At 42.1% G+C, this 24,267-nt stretch overlaps 2 protein-coding genes across 4 annotated transcripts; one reads left to right on the top strand and one right to left on the bottom strand.

Moving 5' to 3' along the window:
- Positions 1-785: 785 nt before the first annotated feature.
- LOC122777433 (sodium/potassium-transporting ATPase subunit beta-1-interacting protein 3-like) lies at positions 786-3,627 on the bottom strand. Its single transcript, XM_044038674.1, has 3 exons — positions 3,382-3,627; positions 2,490-2,627; positions 786-1,190 (listed from the first exon to the last, which is right to left on the bottom strand). The coding sequence occupies exons 1-3, from the start codon at positions 3,433-3,435 to the stop codon at positions 1,089-1,091; spliced, it is 294 nt and encodes a 97-aa protein (XP_043894609.1). The 5' UTR covers positions 3,436-3,627; the 3' UTR covers positions 786-1,088.
- A 1,864-nt stretch (positions 3,628-5,491) lies between these two features.
- On the top strand, positions 5,492-23,594 carry si:dkey-70p6.1 (uncharacterized protein LOC570575 homolog). Of its 3 annotated transcripts, none has more exons than XM_044037728.1 (7): positions 5,492-6,055; positions 14,151-14,377; positions 15,830-15,887; positions 16,073-16,106; positions 17,095-17,642; positions 20,340-20,477; positions 21,082-23,594. In XM_044037728.1, exons 2-7 carry the CDS (start codon positions 14,244-14,246, stop codon positions 21,607-21,609), a joined length of 1,440 nt encoding a protein of 479 aa, XP_043893663.1. In that variant the 5' UTR covers positions 5,492-6,055; positions 14,151-14,243; the 3' UTR covers positions 21,610-23,594. The 3 variants fall into 3 exon arrangements, with proteins under 3 accessions (XP_043893663.1, XP_043893661.1, XP_043893662.1); XM_044037726.1 differs by having other exon boundaries at positions 5,495-6,055; positions 16,073-16,151; positions 17,179-17,642; XM_044037727.1 differs by having other exon boundaries at positions 5,497-6,055; positions 16,073-16,151; positions 17,296-17,642.
- The last annotated feature ends 673 nt before the right edge of the window (positions 23,595-24,267 follow it).

Below are 24,267 nucleotides of genomic sequence, written 5' to 3'. Positions count from 1 at the left end.
GTTTCTACTTTGTTGTGATTTTTGGCTGCTGTAACACTGCAAATTTCCCCCATGTGAGAAGAATAAAACAATCTCTTATTAACATGTATGTGTATATATATAAGTTGTCGGATGCAGGACTTGTGCTGGTAAAGGAGTAACATTTGGGTGGATTGAACCTTTAAAACTTGAAGAATTTAGACAAAGTGGTATTTTGGAGGAATCCCCCTTTGAAATAGACTGACTCTTAAGCTGTGAGGATCCAATCTGGGCTGGGTTGTGATAATTTCGTCTGTCGTCTTCCATTCATGTTTATGTGCAAATTATTTGCTTAGAAAAGTGATAGCCCGCCATTCTCAATCAAACCGCACGTTTTGATATAGGATGTGGGGGGGTTTCTCAAAACTGTCAAACTATGACGTTTCTGTCAAACTTTGGACAACATACAAACTATGACATTTTTGTGAAATTTTGGATGACATACTAAACTATAACATTTTTGAACATAGTTAGTCAAGACCTACTAACCACTATGCCACCATGCCACTCTTACAGTAAAATGTCATAGTATGTTGTCCAAAATTTGACAAAAATGTCATATTTTAATATGTCGTCCAAAATTTGGCAAAAATGTCATCGTTTAGTATGTCGTCCAAAATGTGACAAAAATGTCATAGTTTAGTATGTCGTCCAAAATGTGACAAAAATGTCATAGTTTAGTATGCTGTCCAAAATCGTGAAAAAATGTCATAGTTTAGTATGTTGTTCAAAATGTGACAAAAAAGTCATAGTATGTATGTCTTGCAAGAGTGCTAACCACGAGAACTATTCCAACCATGCCCTATAATTTCTCATGTAAGAGAAAAAGAGGCTTATTATGGCACAACACTGGCCTCTGGCTGCCAAGAGAAAAACTCAGTGAACGCCAGGGGGACAATATATATATATATACAAATGGTTTCTTTTTTATATATCACATTACCCGGAGCAAACTAAACTTTAAAGTCCTGTCACTGTACACGCTTCTTATTTACGAGTGTGAAACTAATAGAAGGGCTGAACTCTGTATTTAGACACTGTAGCTGTGTGGGTCTTTAATTATCTGACAGTTACATGACCATTAGACGTACCTTTGAAAGCCCTCCCAAATCCAAGTAGAGGCAGCTCACAAAGACATTCCAGCCGACCCACATCAACGTCCACAGCAGGTACTGAGCAAACAAAAACACCACATTGCAGCAAAGAATGAATATGTGGCTCGTGGCTCCCCTCTCAGCAAGATAAATTAATTAATCTAATTGTTAATAGTTCATGATGAAGTACTGGACACTACTTCAGGCCTCCATAAATTGTAAAATTACCATGAAATAAATCCACATACTGCTACTTCATGACAAAAAATACAATAAGCTTACAGAATCCACATGATTGTTTAAGGAGGAATCCATCATTTCCAACCTTTTCTGCTTGTGTCTCCATTTAAAAACAAACCATTAATGTGGATGATTTTTAGGAGGAGTAAGAGATTTCAATTTTGACGTATAAAGAATAAAAACCAAAAGAACAACTAAATACCTATTTTCTAGTATAACATTAAAAACATTTTCCCTCACACATTTATCATCTAATGACCCAATGCTGGATACCACAGCATTAAACTGTCAAATTACTTTGTGTATTTAATAGTTAAAACTAACTCATCCAAACCACACGCAGCTACAACTGTAAATCTTTATCTGTTTTTTGTTGTTCTTGGTTGGACGAGCTGTATTAAAAACTATTTCCCGCACGGGGATCAAATAAAGCATTTCTGATTCTGATTCTTATTCTGATAGAGTATATACACATCAGTATTAACAATCTCTCCCACTGCCACAGTGGATCATTTACATGCATGTTAAAAGTCAGATTTTAGTTGGACTAAGACAATTATTTGGTTTTCTTAATGTCATTTAAACACGTTAGTCCGACTAAAATCGAGCTAGTCTTAGTCAGACAAAAGTACCTGGATAATGTGATTCATACTCCTGCATGTATACGCTTAGTTGGATTGTAGTCGGACATCTCGTTCTGCACATGCACCAAAATTTTGTTTGCTTTTGTTTATTCTGATTCAATACACACTAGCTTATAGAAAGATACAGCCAGTCATACGTACGCAGTGAATAAATCGCACTAGTCGGACTACAGCCTTAGCTTGATTAAACTGTGCATGTAAACGTACTGATTGTTTTCAGTGATCTGCATATTTGATTGGCAAAGCTTCTAATTCTGGATGCCCTTTTCTGATGAAACCCTCCCCTTTATCTGGACTTGGCACTAGTAGTAGTAGTACACTGGATGTGGCTGGGTCAGTATTAACAATCTAATAAAGTCAAAAATAATAACAAATCAATCACAGGGGACATTTTACTGCAGAACATATAACCTTTATAGAGTATTTCTGTATTATTATACTGGTCTGTTTGATCCACTAAAGTACTCATACTGTCCCCAGACAGTTTCCTTACCATGATCACGTAGCGTGATCTGTACTGGATGACACCAAACAGGCCCAGGATGACCATGATGATGTGAACAAAGTTGATCATGATGGGAGCCCACTGGTAGCCCAGGAAGTCAAACGCCTGCCTCTCCAGTGCAGTTATCTGGACAGGTCATCAAAGCAGAAACACAGTTGAAAGACCCCTCCGACAAAAATGGGGAGTTACGAAAGACCACTTTGTGTCCACAGGAGATGAGCTGTCATTTGTACATTTACACAATAAAATGTCAAGGCAACTGCAGCTATGGTTTTATACTGTTGTGCCCTCTGAGCTTCAGTCATCGTGAGTGAGTGAGTGAGTGAGTGAGTGAAGTGGGGGCAGGGTGGGAAAAAGACAGAGGCACATTACAAAGTGGGTGCAGCCTTTCATTGTGGAGGCTGCACTGGTGGGGAGTCAATGCTTTTCATCAGCACCTCCAACTGAGCAATACAAAAGATACTTATTTATGTTAGTAAGGCTTCAAGTGACAGTTACTTTCATTACTGAACAACATGGCTTATACTGAAAGACAGAAAGTTGTGCAAAATACTCCTAATAGTTTTGACATATTATCTGTTTTATACGCAGTTTAATACAACAATTGACAGATAAAAACCTGCACCAGTTTATATTCAAAAACCATTTTCATTATGACAAATGTTTTCCTTCTTTAAAAATGGTTAGTTTATAAAATCAAGTAACACAAACAACAAAAAAGGAAGTTTCTCATCAGGAAAAAGGAAACATCCAGGTCTTTTTTGTCCAGGTGCACGTGCAGCTTTAAGATGATGAACAGGTGATTTTCAGCAGTGCAGAGAGGAAGGACAGTGACAGGCCTCGTGTGTGTGTGTGTGTGTGTGTGAGAAAAACATCTTACCAACTGCAGGCAACACAGGAGGACCAGCACGCACCGCGCCGAGCAGCAGCCCATCTTCTTACGATGGTGATGATGATGATGGTGATGAAGGTGTGAACGACTGGATTTCAAATGTTGCTCAAACACAATTAAGGACCGAACCTGCAGAGGTTTGGGTCCATTGCCAGACGTGTAGTGGAAATGAGCAGCGCACTTCACCTCACGAGATAAACACGTAGGCTGTCCCTGCGTGGAAACTATACGGGGACGGGGGAGGGTAGATGTGTATGACGGGCGATTAGTGCCACAAAGCAGAAGAGGGGAACCTTGAAGGACAAAGTCAACCTGAGAATGCTGATAGGACACGTTAGGACATTATTGTGTTGACCAGAGGCAGATATGGATGTTCATTTTACGTAAAATAAAATAAACACACTAGAAATCTTTTTATCCCCTCTCCACGCAACACAACTATCGTTTGTTTCTCACCATAATTAAATCATTCTAAATCATTCAATAGGTTTAAATGAACAGTTTAATCAAGCTAAGGCCTTAGTCCAACTAAGACAGGAAATCCATTTATTGGGGTGTGCATGTCTGACTCCGCCTCCTTGTGCATATTGAATCAGTTTCCCATTGACCTTTATGTCACAGAAAAACAAACGGCAAGATGGACAGTGAGATGGATCGTGCTGTGGTTCTGTATGTTTCATACCTGCTGTACATGTTAATCGTGATATAAATTAGATGGAGCATGGCTCTTGTGGTTGCTGTATTGTCTGAAGAAAGACGCAGCCGCTGTATAATTTCCGGCAAAAGAACTGTAGTTCATACGTTCACCTGCATGTGCAAGTCAGACTCCAGTCCGACTAAGTGTATGCATGCAGGAATAATCGGACTATGAATCGCATTATCCAGGTATGTTAGTCCAACTAAGACTAGCTTGATTTTAGTCCGACTAACGTGCTTATGTGACATTAGGGAAACTGAATTATTGTCTTAGTCCCACTAAAATTGGTCTTTTAACACACATGTAAACACACTGACTGTTAAAGGTACAACAACAGACTTACAACAACTATCATACACGACAAATTTATTAAACACAGCATAAATAAAAATACAGGATCAAGGACAATACCAATTATGATACAGGTACAGTTTCTTAAATGATCTGAAAAAAAAAAGTAAAAGTCACATCCACCAAAAGAGGTTTCCTCTCGATCCCTCAAAAGTCATTTTAAAGTCCCCCACAGACATGCGTTATAATGTTGGACATGGCCACAGCATTTATAATGGGATGTCTCAACACGGATGCGACAAAGAATAATCAGGTTTTGCCTTAAATAAAATCTTGGGGCACATCTGACCCAAACTCCTGATTCTGTAGAGCTCCACATTACATCTGTCTTTTTTCTAGAGATAAACACACTGTGTGTTGCTATGTATCATAAGAGGACACTTACAACCCATTTAAAGACCAAAAGTTTGTCTCACACACACACACACAAACACACAGTATCATCCCCTGGCATGGATTGACCCTCATACAGCAACACCGTCGTCTGCACCCTGATAGGTAGAAGCCCTCACACTGTGCTCCACAGACACCAGTAGGTGGTGGTAGTTGTGGAGGAACAGGCTTTCACAGATGTATGAGTGTTATCAGATTTGACTGAGACACAGCACAAAACTACACAACACTGTGTAATTCTTTAACCAGTAGTAGCAGTGTAGTAGTAGTAGTAGTAGTAGTAGAGTAGTGGCTTACCTAACATACTGACATCATAAAAAGGTCTACAGACAGAGGCTGTACACATATGTGTGTGTGTGTGTGTGTGTGTGTGACGATGCAGTGCAGCTGTGCTCTCTAGTGTATATAAATTATAAATGGCAATAATAATAATAATATGAAACATGTAATGGGGGGCAGTCTGGGTGAAATGTGGCGAATGCTGCCACGTGGAAAAAACAAATCAAATGATTTTGTTATTACTGCACCATAAATAATAGAATAAAATAGTGTAACTATGTATAATTGACATGTCTCTGTGTGTTTCTTATTCAGTCCTTTATATACTGTGACTGTGTCTTTTCATCGCCTCTGAAATGAACCAGAGCGCACACGCACCTCTTCAGCACGGAAGTGATGAATCCTCTTAACAACAGCATCAGCCCCATCCATCCATTCATTCATTATTAGGGCGACAGACCCGCACTTCCTCTTCCTTCCGAGGGATGACGCTAGAATCAAAAGACAAACTCATAATTGGGGGGGTCTCCAGCTCTGCCCGTGTCACATGGAAGCACAGTAGCTGAGCCGAGGGGACGCGCGTGGAGATGGAGGGGGCTTGACTGACTGTGGAGGAGAAACCTGGCACTTGGATGTTAACACTGGAGCTTCAGCTGAACACAGGCGGGTTTTTTTGGACTCTGATCACAGCTCAGCTCAGACTGACTGACTGACTGACTGCAGGGGGGAGCGGGGGTCGCGCAGTTAAAGCGGGTCAGAGGATGCCACATGCAATATGCTGCATTCCTGTTTGGTGAAGCCCGAGAAAAAAGCCATCAAGTTGTCGCCGGTTGTTGATTATGCGCGCGGGGAGCGAGTCCTGGTCCGAGTGGGAACAGAAGCTGAAGGAAGCTGATGATGATGATGGTGATGATGCTGCGCCTCCCCAAATCTCTGAGCTGAGTGAGTACATAGGATGCTATAGCGCAAAGCTGTGTGACAGGCTGGAGGAGGAGAAGGAGGAGGATGAGGAGGATGGAGGGGGGGTCATTCATGTATGTGTCTGTAGATCCAGCTTAATATCCTTTCTTCATGCATAGGCTGAAGGCTTTGTGTTCTTCATGTCCACTGGTCATGTCTTTAACACACAGACACAGAGACACGTGTTTGTCCACCTCACTGTTACTGCATTGCCCCCTATGGATTTCAGCCCCAAAAAGATTCACCATCACAGAACTTCACTGTGATTTCATGAGAAGGACGCAGGAAGAATCTATTCTCTCTCTGCGTAATACGTTTTGCCGACTGCGAGGCATAACGACAATTAACGTTAGACCTTCCGTTAACATTTGCAGCCCTCCCTCCCTCCTTCTTCTCTGCCTCCCTCATTCCTTCCTTCCCTCGCTCATAAACGTCGTTGGTTGGTTGGTTGGGTGAGGTGAGGTGGGGATGGGTGGGTTGGTGGGGGACTGGCTTTTGTCGTGTAAGTTACCAGGTGACCTGCAGGGACACAACATCCTTTACCAGCCCCTGCTTTGATCTGCAAATGAATCGGAAACGCTTTGATGATGAAAAGGAGAAGAAAACGAGGAGGAGAAAAAAATATCATCAGACAGAGACTGAACAGTGATACATTTCAGCCTCCCTCTCTGCACCAGAGCCTGACATCCTTCATTCCTCTGTGGCCGCTTTTACCCTCCATACCTGCACGGGTTACCCACGCAGCCCCCCCTGCAAAAAAAGAAAATCCCTGATCACACCCTGTGCACCGTGGTTTTCTGTGTAAGCCTGAGTCGTGCTGTGTGTGTGTAACCTGTTGTCACCATCATCATCACCACCATCATCATTATCATCATCGTCACTGCAGCCTGAGGTGTTTGTTCTTAGAACCCAGAGGCTGTGTGTGTGTGTGTGTGCGCGCGTGTGTGTATGGCTGATGCCCGCTGAGTGGGTGTCATCATGAGACACACAGGACCCACGACCTCCCCCCCATGTCCCTCATGCATGATGGCTTCATAAATATGTGCATTGTCTAAAAACAAACAAAACAGATGTGATGCTGCTGCTGATGATGATGATGATGATGGAGGCTCCATCACAGCTGTTATAGGCCGCGATGTGAATCATGTGATCACAAAAAAATTAATGAATTGTGATTTAATAATTTGTTTTAGATGAATAATGTCAGATTGTGTTTGTTTGTGATGCAGCGTCACACACAGATTTGTGCAGATTTGTGCAGACACGCATTCCCTCCCATTCATTCGTTACACCCCAACCACAGTGTCATCCCTAACCTTTACCATAACTAGTTAAGGTCCAACCCTAACCATCACCTAACCACAGTTCAAAAATATTTGGCCACACTTGAGCTGTTCCTCAAAAATTAGGTTGTGCCTCAATAAGACCAGGCTTTGGTCTCCATGAGGACCACTGGTCCTGACAAGACGAGTAGTTTGTACAAGAAAAGGCCCTAAAGAGGTAACACATACAAGTATACACACACACACACACACAGCTTCTCCCTCACAGGGGCATGGTTAATCGTTGTTGCAAGCAAACATTTGACCTAATTCACATTCTCACACAATAGCAGCCTCCCCCCTCCTCCCTGACACACACACACACACATATGTACACGCACACACACATACACACGTACACACACACACACACAGCTGTTATTTGTGTCACACAGTGAGAGTGAGGTTTTTTTGCTCCACATGAGCTCCCAGGTGGTTTATCTAAACCTGAGTAGATTGGCAGAGAGTGAGGACACTGTGTTGGCTGCCTGGGCTTGTTTGAGAGCAGCTCCAGTATTTATGAATAATGAGCACACACATGTAAATGTAGTGCACGTTACAAGATAGCCTATCAGTGATATTGATTTCTCGCTGTGTTCTGGCATTTTTGAATGAGAGTTAAAAAAAAACAACGATTGGGCCTCGTCAGGCACAAACACATGAAACTACACACGTTTTCTTTATCTTTTGAAGGAGTTACACAGTTTCAGGTGTTGATTGTTTTGTGTAGTGTAGCATATCAACATGATGTGATCAGAACGTCATTGTGATTGGCTAAATATGTCACTGACCGTTAGATTCAGGTCAACAGGCTGCTTTCATCCAGTCATCTAGCACAGTAACTCAATATTATTTTACTTTTCTGGTCTGTGAAACAAAAACAGAGACAAGTCAAGTGTCTTCTATCATCTAAAATCAAAAAGCATCATATCAAAAGACCAAAATAAAATTCTTACAATTTAGAAAGTGCAAAAAACAGGGTCATCTAATCAATGAATGAATATGTTTTGATAGTGGATTAATCATTCAGGTTATTTTTAAAAGTCAACACTTCCACTTTACTGATTTTATGTGACAGAAACTCTAATATCTGTTGTGTCTATGAAAACAATACATTTGGTTATAATGTCTGCTGCTTTAGATCATTTCTGTTACTGGTTTTTGGTGCTTAACAGAGAAACAGTTAATTGATTAATAACTGGCAGCTTTACGACCACTGAAAACAATGGTTTGAGGACTTAAAGTGAGCGCTATATTTTTAGGCTCAGTGGCCTACTTACTGGCCTTTCAATCACACACTGCAGCCTTCACGTGGTGACGTGTTGTTGCTTTTTTGTTTTAACTGTTCACAAAGATCAAGAAAGGACTGTCATGTAGTCTTTAAAACCTCAAGAAGTGGCGGGTAATGATTAACGATGCTGCAGTGTGAGCAACAGTCTCGTGGTCTGTGATGCACAATCAGGGCAACACCTGGTAAATCTGGTGTTGGAGGAAGGGAGTGCTGGTAGTTTGTAAGGAGAGCCACAGGCAGGGTGGGGACGGGGGGACACGGTGGGGGTGGTGGTGATGGTGGTTGGGGGGACACATTGTTTAACAAGAAAGCAGTTGGTGAAGGGCCTTTTCTTTTTGCTCTTCTGGCTTTGAGCTCTACGTCCAGTGGGTTGGCTCGGACGAGGAAGCTGTAGGGCCAGTGATTACACTGCAGTGCTGAGGCGTCGCTCTGGCTGAACACCACTGGTGGAGGCAGAGGGACAGAGGAGAGAAGAATGGGTGGGGAGGTACGGACACACGGGGGAAATGTGACAGCCTCCTCTCATCATCTGCTCTCAGTGTCTTCAAACACCTGCCTCTGGACTCCCACGCACATCTTCCTCCCCTCCTCTCTCTCTCTCTCTTTCCTTTCTTTCCCTGCACACCTACACCTTTCCCCTTCTCTCTCATTAGCTCTCCAGCTCCTCAGCTCTGTCGTCAGATTAAGACAGATATAATTAAACCGACGCTGGTGTAACTGTGCACTAAATTATCGTTGCATCATAGATGCATATGACACTTTAAATCCTACGAGTGTGGTAAAACACTGGCATTAAAGGCCCAGTGTGCAACATTTGGGTTAATTTGATATAAGTGTGTCATCACTTTAAAAGATAAACTGTATTGTTTTTGTAGCCTTGGAATGAACCCACTGTATGAGCATTAGGCAAGGGTAGCAGTCTATGGCCTAGTGGAGAGAAAACCTGGCTTGTAACCGGAGGGTTGCTGGTTCTGGCTGGAGACTGCCAGGCCTCTGAGCAAGGTCATAATGTACCCCAGTGTGCATCCTGTGTACTCCTAGTGCCGGTCCAAAGCCTGGACAAATGGGAAGGTTGCATCAGAAAGGGTAAATGATCTCTACCAAGTCAAATATGTGGATCACTGAAAAAGCAGGCGATCCCAAGAGAGGGAGAAACTGATGGTCCGCCATGATGATCACCACGTTTCTAACAAACCAGCAGAAGCAGAAACGTACGACACAAAAGAAGAAGCCTTACCTTTCTGGTATGCAAAGGCCACCGTAGTCCCCTGGCGCCTTTGGGAAAGGGAGGAGTGAGCGGAGGTTTGTTACAATCTTCATTTGCACCGTTACGGTGCTTCTCCACTTTACAGTTCTATCACGGCTCGGAGCGGCTCAACTCTACTCGATCATTAGGGACAGGGTGCTTTTTTTAGTTCCTGCTCTGGCGAGGTTCTAAGCGAGCCGAGCTGATACTAAAATGCGACATTGACAGACTGCGGCCACTGACGTCAGAGAGTGTCGTCACTGGAAGAGTCGTGAGTGTGACGCCCGACGCAAGAATCAAAGTGAACAATGCCGAACTGTAGATCAGTTAAAAAGACTTAAAAATCATAAAAACACGCTTTAATCTCCAACATTTTCTATTATTTCTAAAATATCAATATTTATCGGAAGAGTCTGGTGTATTTAGTGACAGCACTGCCGAAAGCCGGCTATCGTGAGCCGAATCACAAGCCTCACTGGTCATGCAGGAAGCACTGAACTCATCTTTTTAATGAACTGATTCTAATGATTCAGTTACACTGAAAGGAACTGCTTTGTGTGTGTGTTTTGAGTGTAAAATTACATCATGGCAGTTTCGTGCAGTCATGCTTTGACGACCCCGCCCACATTGAAGAGGTACTATAGTTATGAAAAACGACGTGACTGATACTCAGCCAAATCTAGAGCTGTAGAGTGGAAAAGCTGGACAAATATGGTCATTGCAGCCCTACCTCCTTCTTCTCTTCTTCCCTCATTCCTTCCTGCCATCATCACAGTCCATCCATCTTCTACCACTTTATCCTCCACATGAAGGGGGGGGGGTCGGGGGGAGAATAGGGAAGAAGGCGGGGTCACACCCTGTACAGGTCACCAGTCCATCACAGCGACACACTGACACACTCTCATACCTACGGTCAATTTAGAGTGTCCGATTTGCCTAATCCCCAAATCTGCATGTTCTTGTACTGTGGGAGGAAGGAGACAGTTATTATGTTGGATGTCCACTATTGTAAATTTTGACATTTTTAATTACACCTTTTTTTTAATCAAGATCCACACTATTTCTTGAGAAATTATAAAAAAAAAATGCATCTGGCAATAAACTTTTGCTAGCTTTGTAGCTTTTATAAACACCAACACCTGCTGCTCCATAGATTTTAATCATAGACCACTTATCTATAAAAGAAATTGACATAGTCTACCTGTTTCTTCTTTGAAGCCAACCAGGAACCAAGAATATTGCACAGCCACCAGGGGGAGACATCTGTGAACTTCTGTTTGGTGCTGTGTCAAACCGCGGCTCTAAAAGCTTCACAATGGGAGTTCAGATTCTTATAGGTGACGCTAAGGACTGGTTCCCTCTGTATTTCAACCAGAGAACAAACAATAAGGCTTTTATTGTGAAGCTGCTAACCTTTCACAGTAAAAGTCTGTCAGTTTAGTGGGTAAGTCCACAGAAATACCTGGACAGCTGTAGGATTCACTGTCCGCCATGATGTTGTGTACAGACATTCATGGTCTCCGGATGAAACTCAAATGAATCATAATGAAAAAGAAAAATCTAGTTCTTTTACGATGAGAGTGACAGTACAGTGATAACAGTTTCAGTGACATTTAGCCTTTAAATCAACTTGGTTAGGTTCAAGAAAAATGAGATGATTGAATATGAGGACTTAAATGTTAGGCAAAGTCCGTTGTCATATCATGGTCACAATAATAAATAAATTAATGAGATTGTAGTACAATCATAGTCCAGATTAAAAAAGCCTTTTTTTAGGAAATTCAAATGACACAAAAGGGATTGTACACGTTTCAGGGATTTTGTAGTGTGATCTTCAGTGCAACAGAAGATGAAGCTTGTTAATGTGATGCTCTCTACATAATTGCATTCTATTTTAGACTTGATATCAAAGCATTGTCACACAAACTCTCAAGGCTTGATGATTATTTAAGTAAAGAAGCAGAGCGATAAGTGAAGAAGAGCATCCCAGAAACTCGTGCTTTTGTTGTTTGAGTCCTTATTTAGCCTCAGCAACATTACAGGTCACTACAATACAAACAGAGCTCCTTCAGACTGGCGCGCTGCCTTCAGATATATATTGCTCACCAGACGACAGACAAATTGTTGAAGTAATTTGGACGCTGAAAATGTAATTCCGTCTTTTGCGGGCATCTAATCATAGATTCGCGAGAAAGGATGACGTTCATACATAAAACCCAAGTGAAACAGCCACATGGAAGTGTTTGTAAGTAGATCTTTGTTGTAAATGGAATAAGTGTAGACCGTGAGAGACATTTACACAAACACACAGAGACAGTGAAGCATCTCAGCACAAATTCTGACGATGTGTGTTTCCTGCAGTCTGACATTCAGACGGACAAACACATAAACACTCATTGTCACAGTGGACAGATGGCACGATTTGATAGAGATTAGAACAGGCTTGTGTTTTTGTTTTTTTATGTCTGTATTTTTTTTCCCTATTGTTTATTTTAAACATATTACACTGTCTGGCAGACGGCAAAGAAGGCGACAAGAAAACAGGAAAGATGCTCTTGTGTGCTCACTCTGCTTTCACACTTGTCTTCCTCTGAGTTTCAGGTCAGTCTGCCTGCTGGCATGTTGTTGACTCACTGTGTCGGTTTGTTGTTGTTGAAACGGTTAAAAAAACAAACAGGAAATTTGTATTTCTGCCCGACTCAGTTGTCTGGATCATATGCTGCAATTTCCCTGAAAAACCACAGATTCTCTCTGAAGCAAAACGATCCTACGATAGTGAATGATACAGGACAAGATTTAACCAAAATATACGTTCCAGGGTTGAAACACAAAGTGAGTCTTCAACATCATAAAAATTCATAAAATCGCAACCACGTCAGTGTTAAAACACACTTCACATGAGAAGTGACACTTTTAGAAAGGTTGATATGACACGTAATATTCGAAACACGTTTGCTCTTCTGAACAGAATGTACAAATTCATGCTACAAAACATTTCCCGTGTTTTGCAGAAAAGTTTAAAAAAGCAATGTTTTGGTGGGAGAAAGAACAACGATACACAAAAACCTCTTTCCTCTGAAGGTACAAGGCCGGTAAAACGCAAAGCAGAGCCTGCACACTTACTCCATACCACAAAACCTTTGAGGACAAGTTTCAGTCCAGTGTGGATCTTCCTCAGGTCAGAATGATTTTACACATGTCAGGTACCAACCATATATAGATGCAGAATGGCCACCTACAGGAAAGCACAGAAAGGAAAGGATTTTGTTGTCAATATACAACTGAAATTGTACAATGAAATTTCAAGGTCAGATGGAGGTTTGATCAGAGCCAAATGTGTTTTGATGGTGGGAAGAAACCCAAGCAGATACAGGGAGAACATGCAAACACATAGAGAGGTCCAAGACTGGGAATCAAGTAAGTCTAATATATGTTGGTCACCAGGTGTGGTCAAATATCTTAAACCCGGGTCAATGAGTGTCCAGTCTGGTCATGAGGGGGAAAAATGAGGAAAAATAAAACTGGAAAAATAGCTTTGAATCATATCACAATATTCCAATAACGACATTCATGGTGATATTTCACAGAATTTCAAAGTAAACGTGTTTGTTATGAGATGGAATGATACACAGTTCACAATAAAAAACAAAAATTAAAAAATAACATATGGACAACTGTAATACAAACACTAAACATGCTCATATATATAGGTCATTTTATGTTAAATACATTAAAAAGTGTGATTCATGTAACTTTAGGTTTTATTATCACTTTTCATGGTACCAGTGAATAATCATGTGTTTAGTATAATATTCTGTCTATAATCCAGCTACAGGTGGAGTAGGTCGTGGGCCAGTTCTCATTATAATTTGATATTAAGGGGTGGAGAATATAAAATCAATTTTGGGGGGGCCGCAAGTTTGACACCTCTGCTATAAATGTAAAACATTGATGCTTGAAAATCTTTGTATGTTTGTGACATCTGTATGTAAATATCGGAGTAAACCTTCAAAGGAGGTGAAACACAAGCTCAGGCCTGAGGCGTAACATCTCCTCGCTTCACTGCTTCAGCTCTGAACAGGAATTCTCACTCCTCCTTCCTTCTGCCATATTTTCCTTACGGGTCCACAGCTTTTGTTCTTAATGTTTAATAAAGGTCAGACCATTTTGTCATTAAAGCACCACTCTGTGCCCTCTTCTTCTTCCTCCTCCTTCCAGATCCCAGTGAGACCGTGGCACTTCCCTGCGTGCATGAGTGTGAGGGTGTGAGTGTGTGTGTGTGTGAGAGCAAGTGAGCGTCAGCGCTCCCACATGGCCTCCATGCAGGACGGGCTGAACTTCACGGCTCCTCCCTACGGCAAGGTCCTGCTGCTGGGTGCTATCGCTGCTGCCTCAGCCTTCGTTGTTACGATCCTTATTGTGGTGCTCTGTGTGGGCTGCCAGAGGTGAGAGAGCACACACACACACACACATATGTAGACCCAGGATGCTCATTTCTGACCCCGACAATGAGCATGTGCACATAAACACAGCGCTGTGGAGTCTTAACGGTCCATTCAATATTTTACGCATAATTATGTTTGTATAAACGTATAATTGCTTTAAAATAACATTGTTTTATGGATTTTTTTTAGCCTTTGCTTTGTACTTTTGGCAAAGGCCTTGCATTACTGGAGCTACCATCTTGTACCTCACCATGTTTCTACAGCAGCCTGAACATGTTTCTGTGAAGCTGACACAGAGAATGACAGTGTTGTACAAATACTTTGTTACTGCACTTAAGTACAAAATTTACGTATCTGTACTTACTTTTAACTGTCTTTGTTACTCGTTACTACCAAATTAAATCAGAAGAAGAAGAAGAAGAGTTGGTAATGGTCTGTATTTATATAGAGCATTTCTCGTCTTGATTAACTGCTTTACACTACAGTTTTAGTTTTACCATTCACATGCTGCAACATGGGGTTAAATGCCTTGCTCAAGGACACATATAGACTAACAGAGCCAGGAATTGAACCCACAACCTTCCAGTTAAAAGACAACTTGCCCTACCACTGAGCTACCATCCGTACCAATCCTCACTTTTTTAATACTTTTACTTCTAAAACTTAAGTACATTTTATATCAGAAAGTTACTTTTGATACGTACTGTAAGTGCAGTAAATGTCATATACTTTAAGACTTTTTGAGGAAAAAGGTAAATTAAGCTTAAAATTATATCACGACATTTCATAATTACATTGCAAAAATGGTTTTCTTTGCGATATTTCATAGAATTTCGAAACAAAAGTGACTGGTTTGATATGGAACAATAAGGAGCGCATGATATATACATTTATTTGCGATGCAAAAGGAGTCTGTAAATTAAAAAAAACAGACAGAAACCATTCAGATTAAGTGGAGGGCCACATGAAACTGACTGTGGACGTATTGGAGACTGCTGCATTAGGTGGATGAGGCTCAACATGAACTCTTTTTCTAGTGATCATGCCTACCCCAGTTTTAAGGCTCATGAGCCAGTGGCCGATCTGGTTTAATCCTTAAGAACATGTTGCAGTTAAAATGTATAAAACGCAGCGTCAAATACATGCAGTGGGGTGAAAAGTAAAACATTTCCCTCTGAAACGTAGTGAAGTAGAAGTATGCATTAGTATAGCATGTAAGATACTTATAGGTGAAGTGCAAGTACCTCAAAATTGTACTTGAGTAATAGGTTACTCTCTGTCACATACATAAGCAGCTGTGTGCACAGTCATAAGATGACTCAGCTGCACATGGACAATGATTCAGTTCCCTCTCTCTCACACACACACATGCACACACATGCACACACAGACACACACAGACACACTGTAGTAAGTGTCAATGTTATAACAGATCGGTTGTGTTTACCACAGGAAGGGAAAGACACATAATGTCTCCGGTGAAGGTGGAAAACATCGTCTCATGGACATGGTACGTATCAGGTAACACGCTGGTCTGGGGTTTTTGTTTGTGCTGCAGCAGACGATGCAGTAGCAAAACAACCCACTTCACCAGGGACCAAAATCATTCAGGACACCTCTTCAGTCTTAATTAGTGTTTAAATGGCATTGTGTGTGTGTGTGTGTGTGTGTGTGTGTGTGTGTGTGTATTGTCAGGGAATACTCAGGCAGTCGAAGCTGCGGTCCATCAGTAAATCTGACACAGAGATGAACAAGATGAACTGCAATGGCAAAAGTGAGTACATGTTTCGCATACAAATCCTGTTCTCTGCATGCAGTGTCTGACTGTTGCCAGGTGTAAACCTTGTGTTTTGTTCCCCTTTTCTGCAATTTCACATGTATGCAATTTAACATGCATCTTGTTTTAGCTGCACGCCAATGTTTTTTTGGCTTCTCAGAAGGACTGGACACAAGGATTGATTTTTTGTTGTCTCCCGTATCCACATGAGGTGAATGTCATTTTTCTGATTACTAGTAAGCGTGCAAGTCAGGACAGGTTCCCACCAAAGAGCAGTAACCATTTATCCACTAAATGGCAAATAATGGAAATGGAAAATCAATTTGATTTGTGTTTTTGCCACACTTGGAAGCATAGATTGGACAATTAACCTCAAATAATGATAAATTAATGTAGAAATCACTGCAAACATCTCAAATTCACACAAAAACCTCTCTCTAATCAAGTTCAACGGCGTTGCTGAGGAGAATTTGACCCTAAAACAGGATTCACTTTACATTTACTCAGCCTCCTTCTGCTGGACTGTACACATGTCATCATGATTTCTGAGCACAAATCTCTCCCTTTAAGACAGAAATCACTGAGCCAAGACAAATCCTGGAGCTTCACCAATGGCAGTCAACTGGGAACTGCATTTGTGTGGGCACGGTGACAATAGCCTGAGCGGGTTTGAAGAAATATAAGCATATGTCCTGCTTCATACTCGTCCTGCTTCCACTGCAGAGGACTGAAGCCAACTTGGACGCAGCTCTTCAACTCTCTGTGTCACTTCCCAGTTCACTGTCAGCTCCTAGTTTTCTCTTTACAGGGAGAGATTTATTTTTGTTTTGCAAATGGTCGACAAACTGTCCAGTCCTGGAGGAGTAAACGTATGTGAATTCTGCTTTATGATGGCCATTGGCTGATGGGACAGTAATAGCAGCCTGTATGTGGCTTGCAGAGGCGTCTAAAACGAAACGTCCAGCCAGCATGGACCCTCTGCTGCTGCCCTGCCACCGGTCTAACTCTGACCTTCGTTCTCAAGGCAGGCAGCTTCCCCAGATCCCTTCAGGGACTGGAGAGGACGGAGAGCACACTTACTCTGAGGTGGGCAGAAGCTCTTCAGCCACACGTACTGACGATGCCCTCTACGCCATGGTAGGCAGGGCTGGTCAGACGGACACTCCCGCCCCTCCGGCTGTCCCGGCGAACACGCCGGCGCCCCCGGACCCAGACGGAGACGTGGAAGGAGGGCTGCCTGAACCCGAGGCCCAGGTCATGACTCCGCCTCATCCTCCGGAGACGGCCGAGTACGCCTGTGTCCGGAAGTTGAGGAAGGTGGACAAGGCGCCCCAAAAGAGGGACAGCGGGACCGACATGGGGGAGCCACCTGCGCCGCCTCCACGGCACGCCCCGCCGACACACCCCGCCCCTCCTCCGCCACACCCTCATAGCACAAAGTTGCCGCGAAGAAACATGGATGCCTTTAATGTCCCATCATTCCCAAAGGTTGGTAGAGTTGATTTTTTTTTTTTTGCACACACGGAAAATGTAACTTTTTAACAGATGATGTTTTTGAAGCTGACGCAGTGAGACTCCACTTACACTATTAACCATGTTACATTTTTGTATCTCGATATGATTTTAACCAATTTACATTTCCCCTCAGTGTCCACACTGAGTTCTGGTCATCCACGACCAAGAAGATAACAGTCGTCTTATGTGATTGTATTTACACTGTTGTCTTACAAAACTGCTTCATGAGGGTCTCAAATAACATTTATACCAGAGACTGCTTGATCTGCGATAAATGTAACAATTCAGTTGCGGATATCTGCATTGTAGATATCTCTAATTCTATTTTCAGATATCTACAACGTCATTATGTCTTAATTCAGGTTCAAGATATCCGTAATTATCCTCAATTGAAGGTATCGACATTGTCCTTTGTGGATATCTTGAATTCAGACTCAGATAGTCAGAGAGAAGTTGTAGACATCACAAACTCCAATTGTGACTCGTCATAATGTCGTAGTAAGAATGACGTTGCAGATATCGGTTAGTGAATATCCTGTTGACTGATTAAATGTTAAAACCACTTGCCACAGTGGTCGATGTATTCAAATGTCCAGTTGTCCAAATTGAAAAAGGAAGGTATGGAAGAAGAGATGCAAATCATGTGAGCCTTTATTGTTGGCCCTCTTGGACTTTCTTGGAAGTTGTTTGCTTGCTTCTCATCTTCTGATCGGATGGAGCTAATCCGTCAATTCAACAGGGTAAACTGTCCATGCTGACAGTAGCTCACACACCTTCCTGATGAGGGCTTTGGACGGTCATATAGCTTATGTAAAGGTACAATAATCCATATGGTATGTGTCCTAATCACCGGGACGTGTTAGCAGTTATCGTGAACTGATTCCGAAAATAAATGGAAGAAAGAGGAACCCTTCCTCACGTTGTGAGTGTTGTTGTCCTCGGTGCCACATAAAAAGGTAACAGCTTCACATTTCCTTTGCAATAAGCCTTGACAGCAACACCTCAGTGGTCACTTTTATCTTCAGTGATTGAGGAATGATGGCTGGAGGGGGAGAGGAAGACAGCAGCTTGTTGTTCTCTGGAGGTCTGACACGGGCGGTAGATGAGATGATGGAAAGCACAAGACTTGAGGTGACGTCTGTGCTCTTGTGCAGTATCTTTTGTAGCAGTAGAGTTCAGTGATCGGTCACTCTGCTCTGATTTTTGTGGTTTAAGGACATTCATTCATTCATCTTCTATTGTTTCATCCTCCACATAAGGGTTGCCGGGGGTCAGCTGGTGCGAGAGGCGGGGTACACAAACTATCATCCACTCTCACACCTACAGTCAATTTGGAGTGTCCAATTTATCTTATCCCCAAATTCTGCATGATTTTGGACACACATGGAGAACATGTGTGGTTTAAGGGCATTTTGTATACAGCACTTAGGTCTTGTGTACTTTTTTTTTTACTTTATTTTTGTTTCCTTGTTGATGCTGTGTCAGTTTTTGTTGCACACCGTGCATGGTGCTGTGACACGTTAGCACTTCTGCATACATTTCTTCAAAGTGCAGGTGGCGAGTGGTGTTAAATTGTTTGAAGAGCTGCTGGTGATCGGGGGCCATCTCTGCTCTCGTCGTCTCCTCCATATGCTCACAGCAGCAGGTGTGTCGACAGTCTGTGAATGTGAGGCTCTGTGTGCTGCCCTCCAGGTGACAGTGGGAGACTATTTGCCGCCCCCTGTGTGAGGTCATCAAGGTTGTGGTCGCCGCTGTGACCCCGGGTTCAGTTACATGACCAGTTCACAGGCTTACATGTGTGCGCAGTCTGCTCGCACGGCTGTTCGCCACTGACTTTCTTGTGGATGATGCAACACGTTGAAACTGAGTCATGCAGAAAAATAAACACATGGTCCCACATGCTGCAGGCAGAAATCTATTGAATACTCTATGAAGTCTATACACTGCACATATACTGTACCAGCTCTGTGTGAAGTCATTTGTTTTGTCTGCTGTCCAGAGGTGGAAAGTAATAGATTACATTATCTGTTACTGTAATTGAGTTGGTTTTTTGTGTACTTGTACTTTCAAGTCATTTTTAAAATTTGTAATTTTACTTTTATTAAGTATGGGGTTTTTTTTGGAAGTACACTATAAATTCACACACCGGAAATTTAGGGAATGATGAGGACAGGTGAACGATGAGGACAGGTGAATGATGAGGACAGATGAATAATGAGGACAGGTGAACAATGAGGACAGGTGAACAATGAGGAAAGGTGAATGAAGAGGACAGGTAAATGATGAGGACAGGTGAATTGGCACTAATTTAGGTCTCTGAGTGAGTTAAAGCATTTGTGACCTTTGACCCATTTTGACTGATTTGACATATTTACATACATATTTTAGAGATTTGCCTTTAATTAAAAACAGTTCATGTTCCCTTGTCCTTTTTGCTCAACACAAGAAAGAAACCCAACCTTGTTAAAAACTTTTACTCTGAGTGAATTTTAAACAAGCTGTTTTTACTTTAACTTGAGTACATTTTTAAACCAGTACTTTTACTTTTATCACAAATAGTGGTACTTTTACTTGAGCAGAATATGCCAGTACTCTCTCCACCTCTGCTGCTGTCACACATGAACACGTGAGCAGCGCCGCCTCAGTTATTATTTGTTGTTCTGTTGACAGGAAGTGATGTTTATGGGCAACGGAGAGCAATATATCTGGAAGCCTCCAGAGGATGAGGACATGCTCATGCTGCAAAATAAAGCCCTGGGCCCACTGGGTGCTCACACGGTGGAGAATATACAACCGTCTGCTGCTGCGGTGAGCAAGGACTCCTCAGCCTGTTCATCAATCTGCCTGTGTTTGGTTTTTTTTTAGTTTTTTTTTTTTACTTCATTTTGCTGAAGCTCCATGTTTCTGATGTCACCCCTTAAATTCACTGTCAATTAGTTTTCCGACAAAGCATTTTTCACACCAGTAGTATCTTCTGAATCTTGCTTCTCTGTGCAGTATTAGTGGTGCTTAAAAGTATCGGATTGTGCGATGAATAATTGTGCAGCCAGCCTCAAGGCCGTTTGAGAATCCTCAAGCATACTTTGCTGACTTAAAAATATTATGTCAGCTGCACAATGAAAATCTTTTCACGTCGCAACTCTATTTCTTTACTCAAACTAAAATGTCTGACAATGGCACATCCTTGGTCTCTGTGTGCAACCTGAGGTTTAATGATAATTTATTATGTGAATGTAATGTTGAGAGTAACAACGTAGGCTAGATGACTTCAAACACAAATCGCAGTCTTTTATAAAGCATGAATGAGATCCTCTGGACGACTGGTACATCAGGTTTCAAATAAGGTCTGAAGAGTTTTTAAATCCTGTTTAATGAACCTCAGTAATCTCAGTAATGTGTTGTTTGACTTCAGGTGGCTGAGATGTACTCAAAGGTGTGTAAACCAGGGAAGAAGAAAAGAGCTGTACCTGGGTCTCCTCCAGCCAATCTTGGCTTCCGGACCTTGGGGCGTGGTGACCGGGACGGGGGGTTTAGCGTAGTGGTCAAACCGCAGACGTGGGCTCCTCAGGAGGGGAAAGCAGTCGCGGGGCCCCTTGACGACCACTGCTACGAGTCCATTGGGACAGAGGAATGTGACCCGGCCTATGAGAACGTGGAGAGTGGCGGCGGCTGGAAGCGGGAGAGGCCCCCCAACACGTGTGCCACACTGCGGCCAAGGAGGAAGAAGGCCCAGCAGCCCTTGCAGCAGCAGCAGCCTCCTCCGCCACCACCAACGCAGCAGACCCCCAAGTTACAGCACCTGCCTGCCAAAGCCCTGCTGCTGCCGGGGGAGAACCTGTACGAGAGCATCGGCGACCTGAAGCACGGCTCCACCACATCCAGCACCACCACCATTTTCACTTTCAATGACGGCATGGAGATGTACGTAACAGGGCTCTGAGGCGGCTGCACTGTGATCCCCCCCACCCCCCACCCACTGTCCTTCCAACACAAGGAGCTGAGTGAACACCACCACGAGGAGTGACGGCTGAGCCCTTGTCATGCTCACCTACACATACTGTTTACATTCAAGTCATAACGTCACACCTTTCACAGGCTCCAGAGGCCTCGGGGCAGTAATGTTGACCTGTTATGACCTGGGCTGAATACAAAGTCCAGTCTATAAACCTTATAAGGAATCCAAAGGTAGTGAAGAATAAATGAGCACAAGACCATTGCAGAGCAATCTAATGGTAACAGTAGCACTTCTGTTTTACCGACACATGATGTGCAAAGCACAATAAAGTAAAAATGCCTAAATTCTTCCTCAATTCTAGCGGGTAAACATAGTCATTTATATTATTATATGGTCCGAGAGCAGGACTCTTATTTGGGGAAAAGGCACAGCATTGTGAAAATCATTATTGGTGGCACTTATCATAAGCAGGGCTTTCTCTGTCGTTGGTCAAGATGTTATCCAGAGCCGAATTTAAATGATATAACGGAACAAATTACTAATCAAAAAAATACTTGAAAGCTCAGGGACCAAGAGAAACAATTATGAGAGTATTATAAATAAAATTGCACACATTTTTGCATTCCTCCAAAAGGCTTTGACTAATTTTGACCATTTTCATGTAAAAAAGAAAAACAACAACAACCAGATTCTTCCCTCATGTTTTTGTCTCCTAAGACACAGACTGAACACTGTCTCCACTGCCGTCTGTAAATGATGTGTTTTTCCTTTGTCGATCCTGTTTCTGCACTTTGCCTGCTACAAATTGCATGCTTAAAAAAAAAAAGAACAAAAAGAACAAAAAAAAGAAACAAAAAAATCAAAATCATGTCATGTAGTACCTCTGTATGAACGTTTATGTTTTTTTTTTTATTTTCTATTGTTGTTTGCTGTTGTTTTTTTTGTTTTCTTTCTTTCAGTGTGTTTATTTCTCTGAAGAGCACAAAGCCAGTGAGATGACGGATGTCCTGGGCTCGGTGGGACGTGGTGGGACTCTGTGGAGCAGAGAGGAGTGTTCATTTTGTCTCCTCTTGTGTCTGCAACACACACTCACACTCACACACACACACATGGTGCGGATGAAACAAGACTAAAGAGAACTGCTCGGGTTGTAATTGTGGAGACAGTCCATTCAACACACCCCCTCCCCCCTCCCCCCTCTGCTCAGTCCTCACTCATATCTGTGGACCGCTCCATCCTCGTAGTCTCTTCCTTGTGGTCACACGAGTCTGCTTGTGGTTTTTAACCGTCGTGCAGAGCTTGAGGAACTACAATAGAACTGACGTGTATAAGTCCATCAATGAACACTCTCTCCTCCTCTCTCTGTTATCAGTGTTTAAAAAATAAAAAATAAATAAAAGAAGAAGAAAATGTGAAGAAAAACATTTACTGAGCATAAAAGCATCACCATGAGGATAATAAACACAAAGAATCACAGCCCAGTCCTGGAGAAGTCAATGACAAATATCCCCAGCAAACAATGTGATTATTATTACTGTATGTTGATGCAACGTGTATGTACATTACAAAAGAGAAAGAATAATAAATATATCATCAGTGTCAAGAAATCTATCTTTTTCTATTATGTTTAACTGTGTTTTGGAATGACCTATCTTGTGACACAAACTGCAAATCAGCTGCAATGTAAATTTCAGTGTATTCCGTTTGTTGTTTTTGAAGCCATGAAGCTACAGTGTTTTGTTTTTTTCTTAAATTATTATTATATTTTTTTTTTCCTGGAAAACCCCAGCTAAGTTAAATGTGGCAGCTAATGTTGTGTGTTTGCTATTCAGACTACAGGGTCTTGTACTCAAAAAGCGTGTAATTAAGTGCTAAGTGCAAAAGATTGTAATGTTTTATATCAAGAATACTATTCATGAAATGTCAGTCAAGTTTATACTTTTGTAATAAAGTGGCACTTTAAAAAAAAATGCGGTTTATCTCATAGTTATTAAAATAGACAGAATTTGCCGGGTGAAGAGCTTCCTGTATGTCTACGAGTCTACAGATAAATCAAAGACTTGTTTTTTTATTTTATTTTTTTTTATTTACACCCTTTCTTCTGATCTCTCAAAGCTGCCTGTATATACATATTTTTGAATCCTATGAAAGGAAATAAAACCTGAACACAACCTAAATACTTACATTCTTGATGTGAAATTCAGAAAAATATCATTAAAATGTGTCATTTTAACACATTTCCACACACTATTTTACATCTAAGGGCTGCTTCTTTGTGTACATCCTTACAACCTCATTGCAAATGGAGTACGACGCCGCCGAGTGTGTAAGTGTGTGAGTGTGTGAGTGTGTGAGTACCCTTCCCATGTTTTTTTGATGTATGTGAGTGTCTGCGTGCACATGTGCCGGAGTAGTGGGGTCTGAGAAGCTGTGCAGGGGGAAAAGTGGGGGGTGGGCAGAGAGAGGGAAAAAAAAAATAGGTCACCCCCTTAAAACAAAAAGCTTGCAGTCAACATTGCAAGCGTCTGCTGAACTCTCATTGGCCGGCTTGTCTCCATGGTAACAGGTTAACCTTGAGGCAGTAGTCACATGGGCGAGCGAGTCTTCTGCTGTCTTGGAGAACACTGCGTGAGTCGCATGACA

This window comes from Solea senegalensis, linkage group LG11 (genome assembly GCF_019176455.1).
Source record: "Solea senegalensis isolate Sse05_10M linkage group LG11, IFAPA_SoseM_1, whole genome shotgun sequence".
NCBI classification, from domain to species: Eukaryota; Metazoa; Chordata; class Actinopteri; order Pleuronectiformes; family Soleidae; genus Solea; species Solea senegalensis.
The sequence above is the reverse complement of the archived record's forward strand: the minus strand, read 5'-3'. Positions and strand labels throughout refer to the sequence as shown.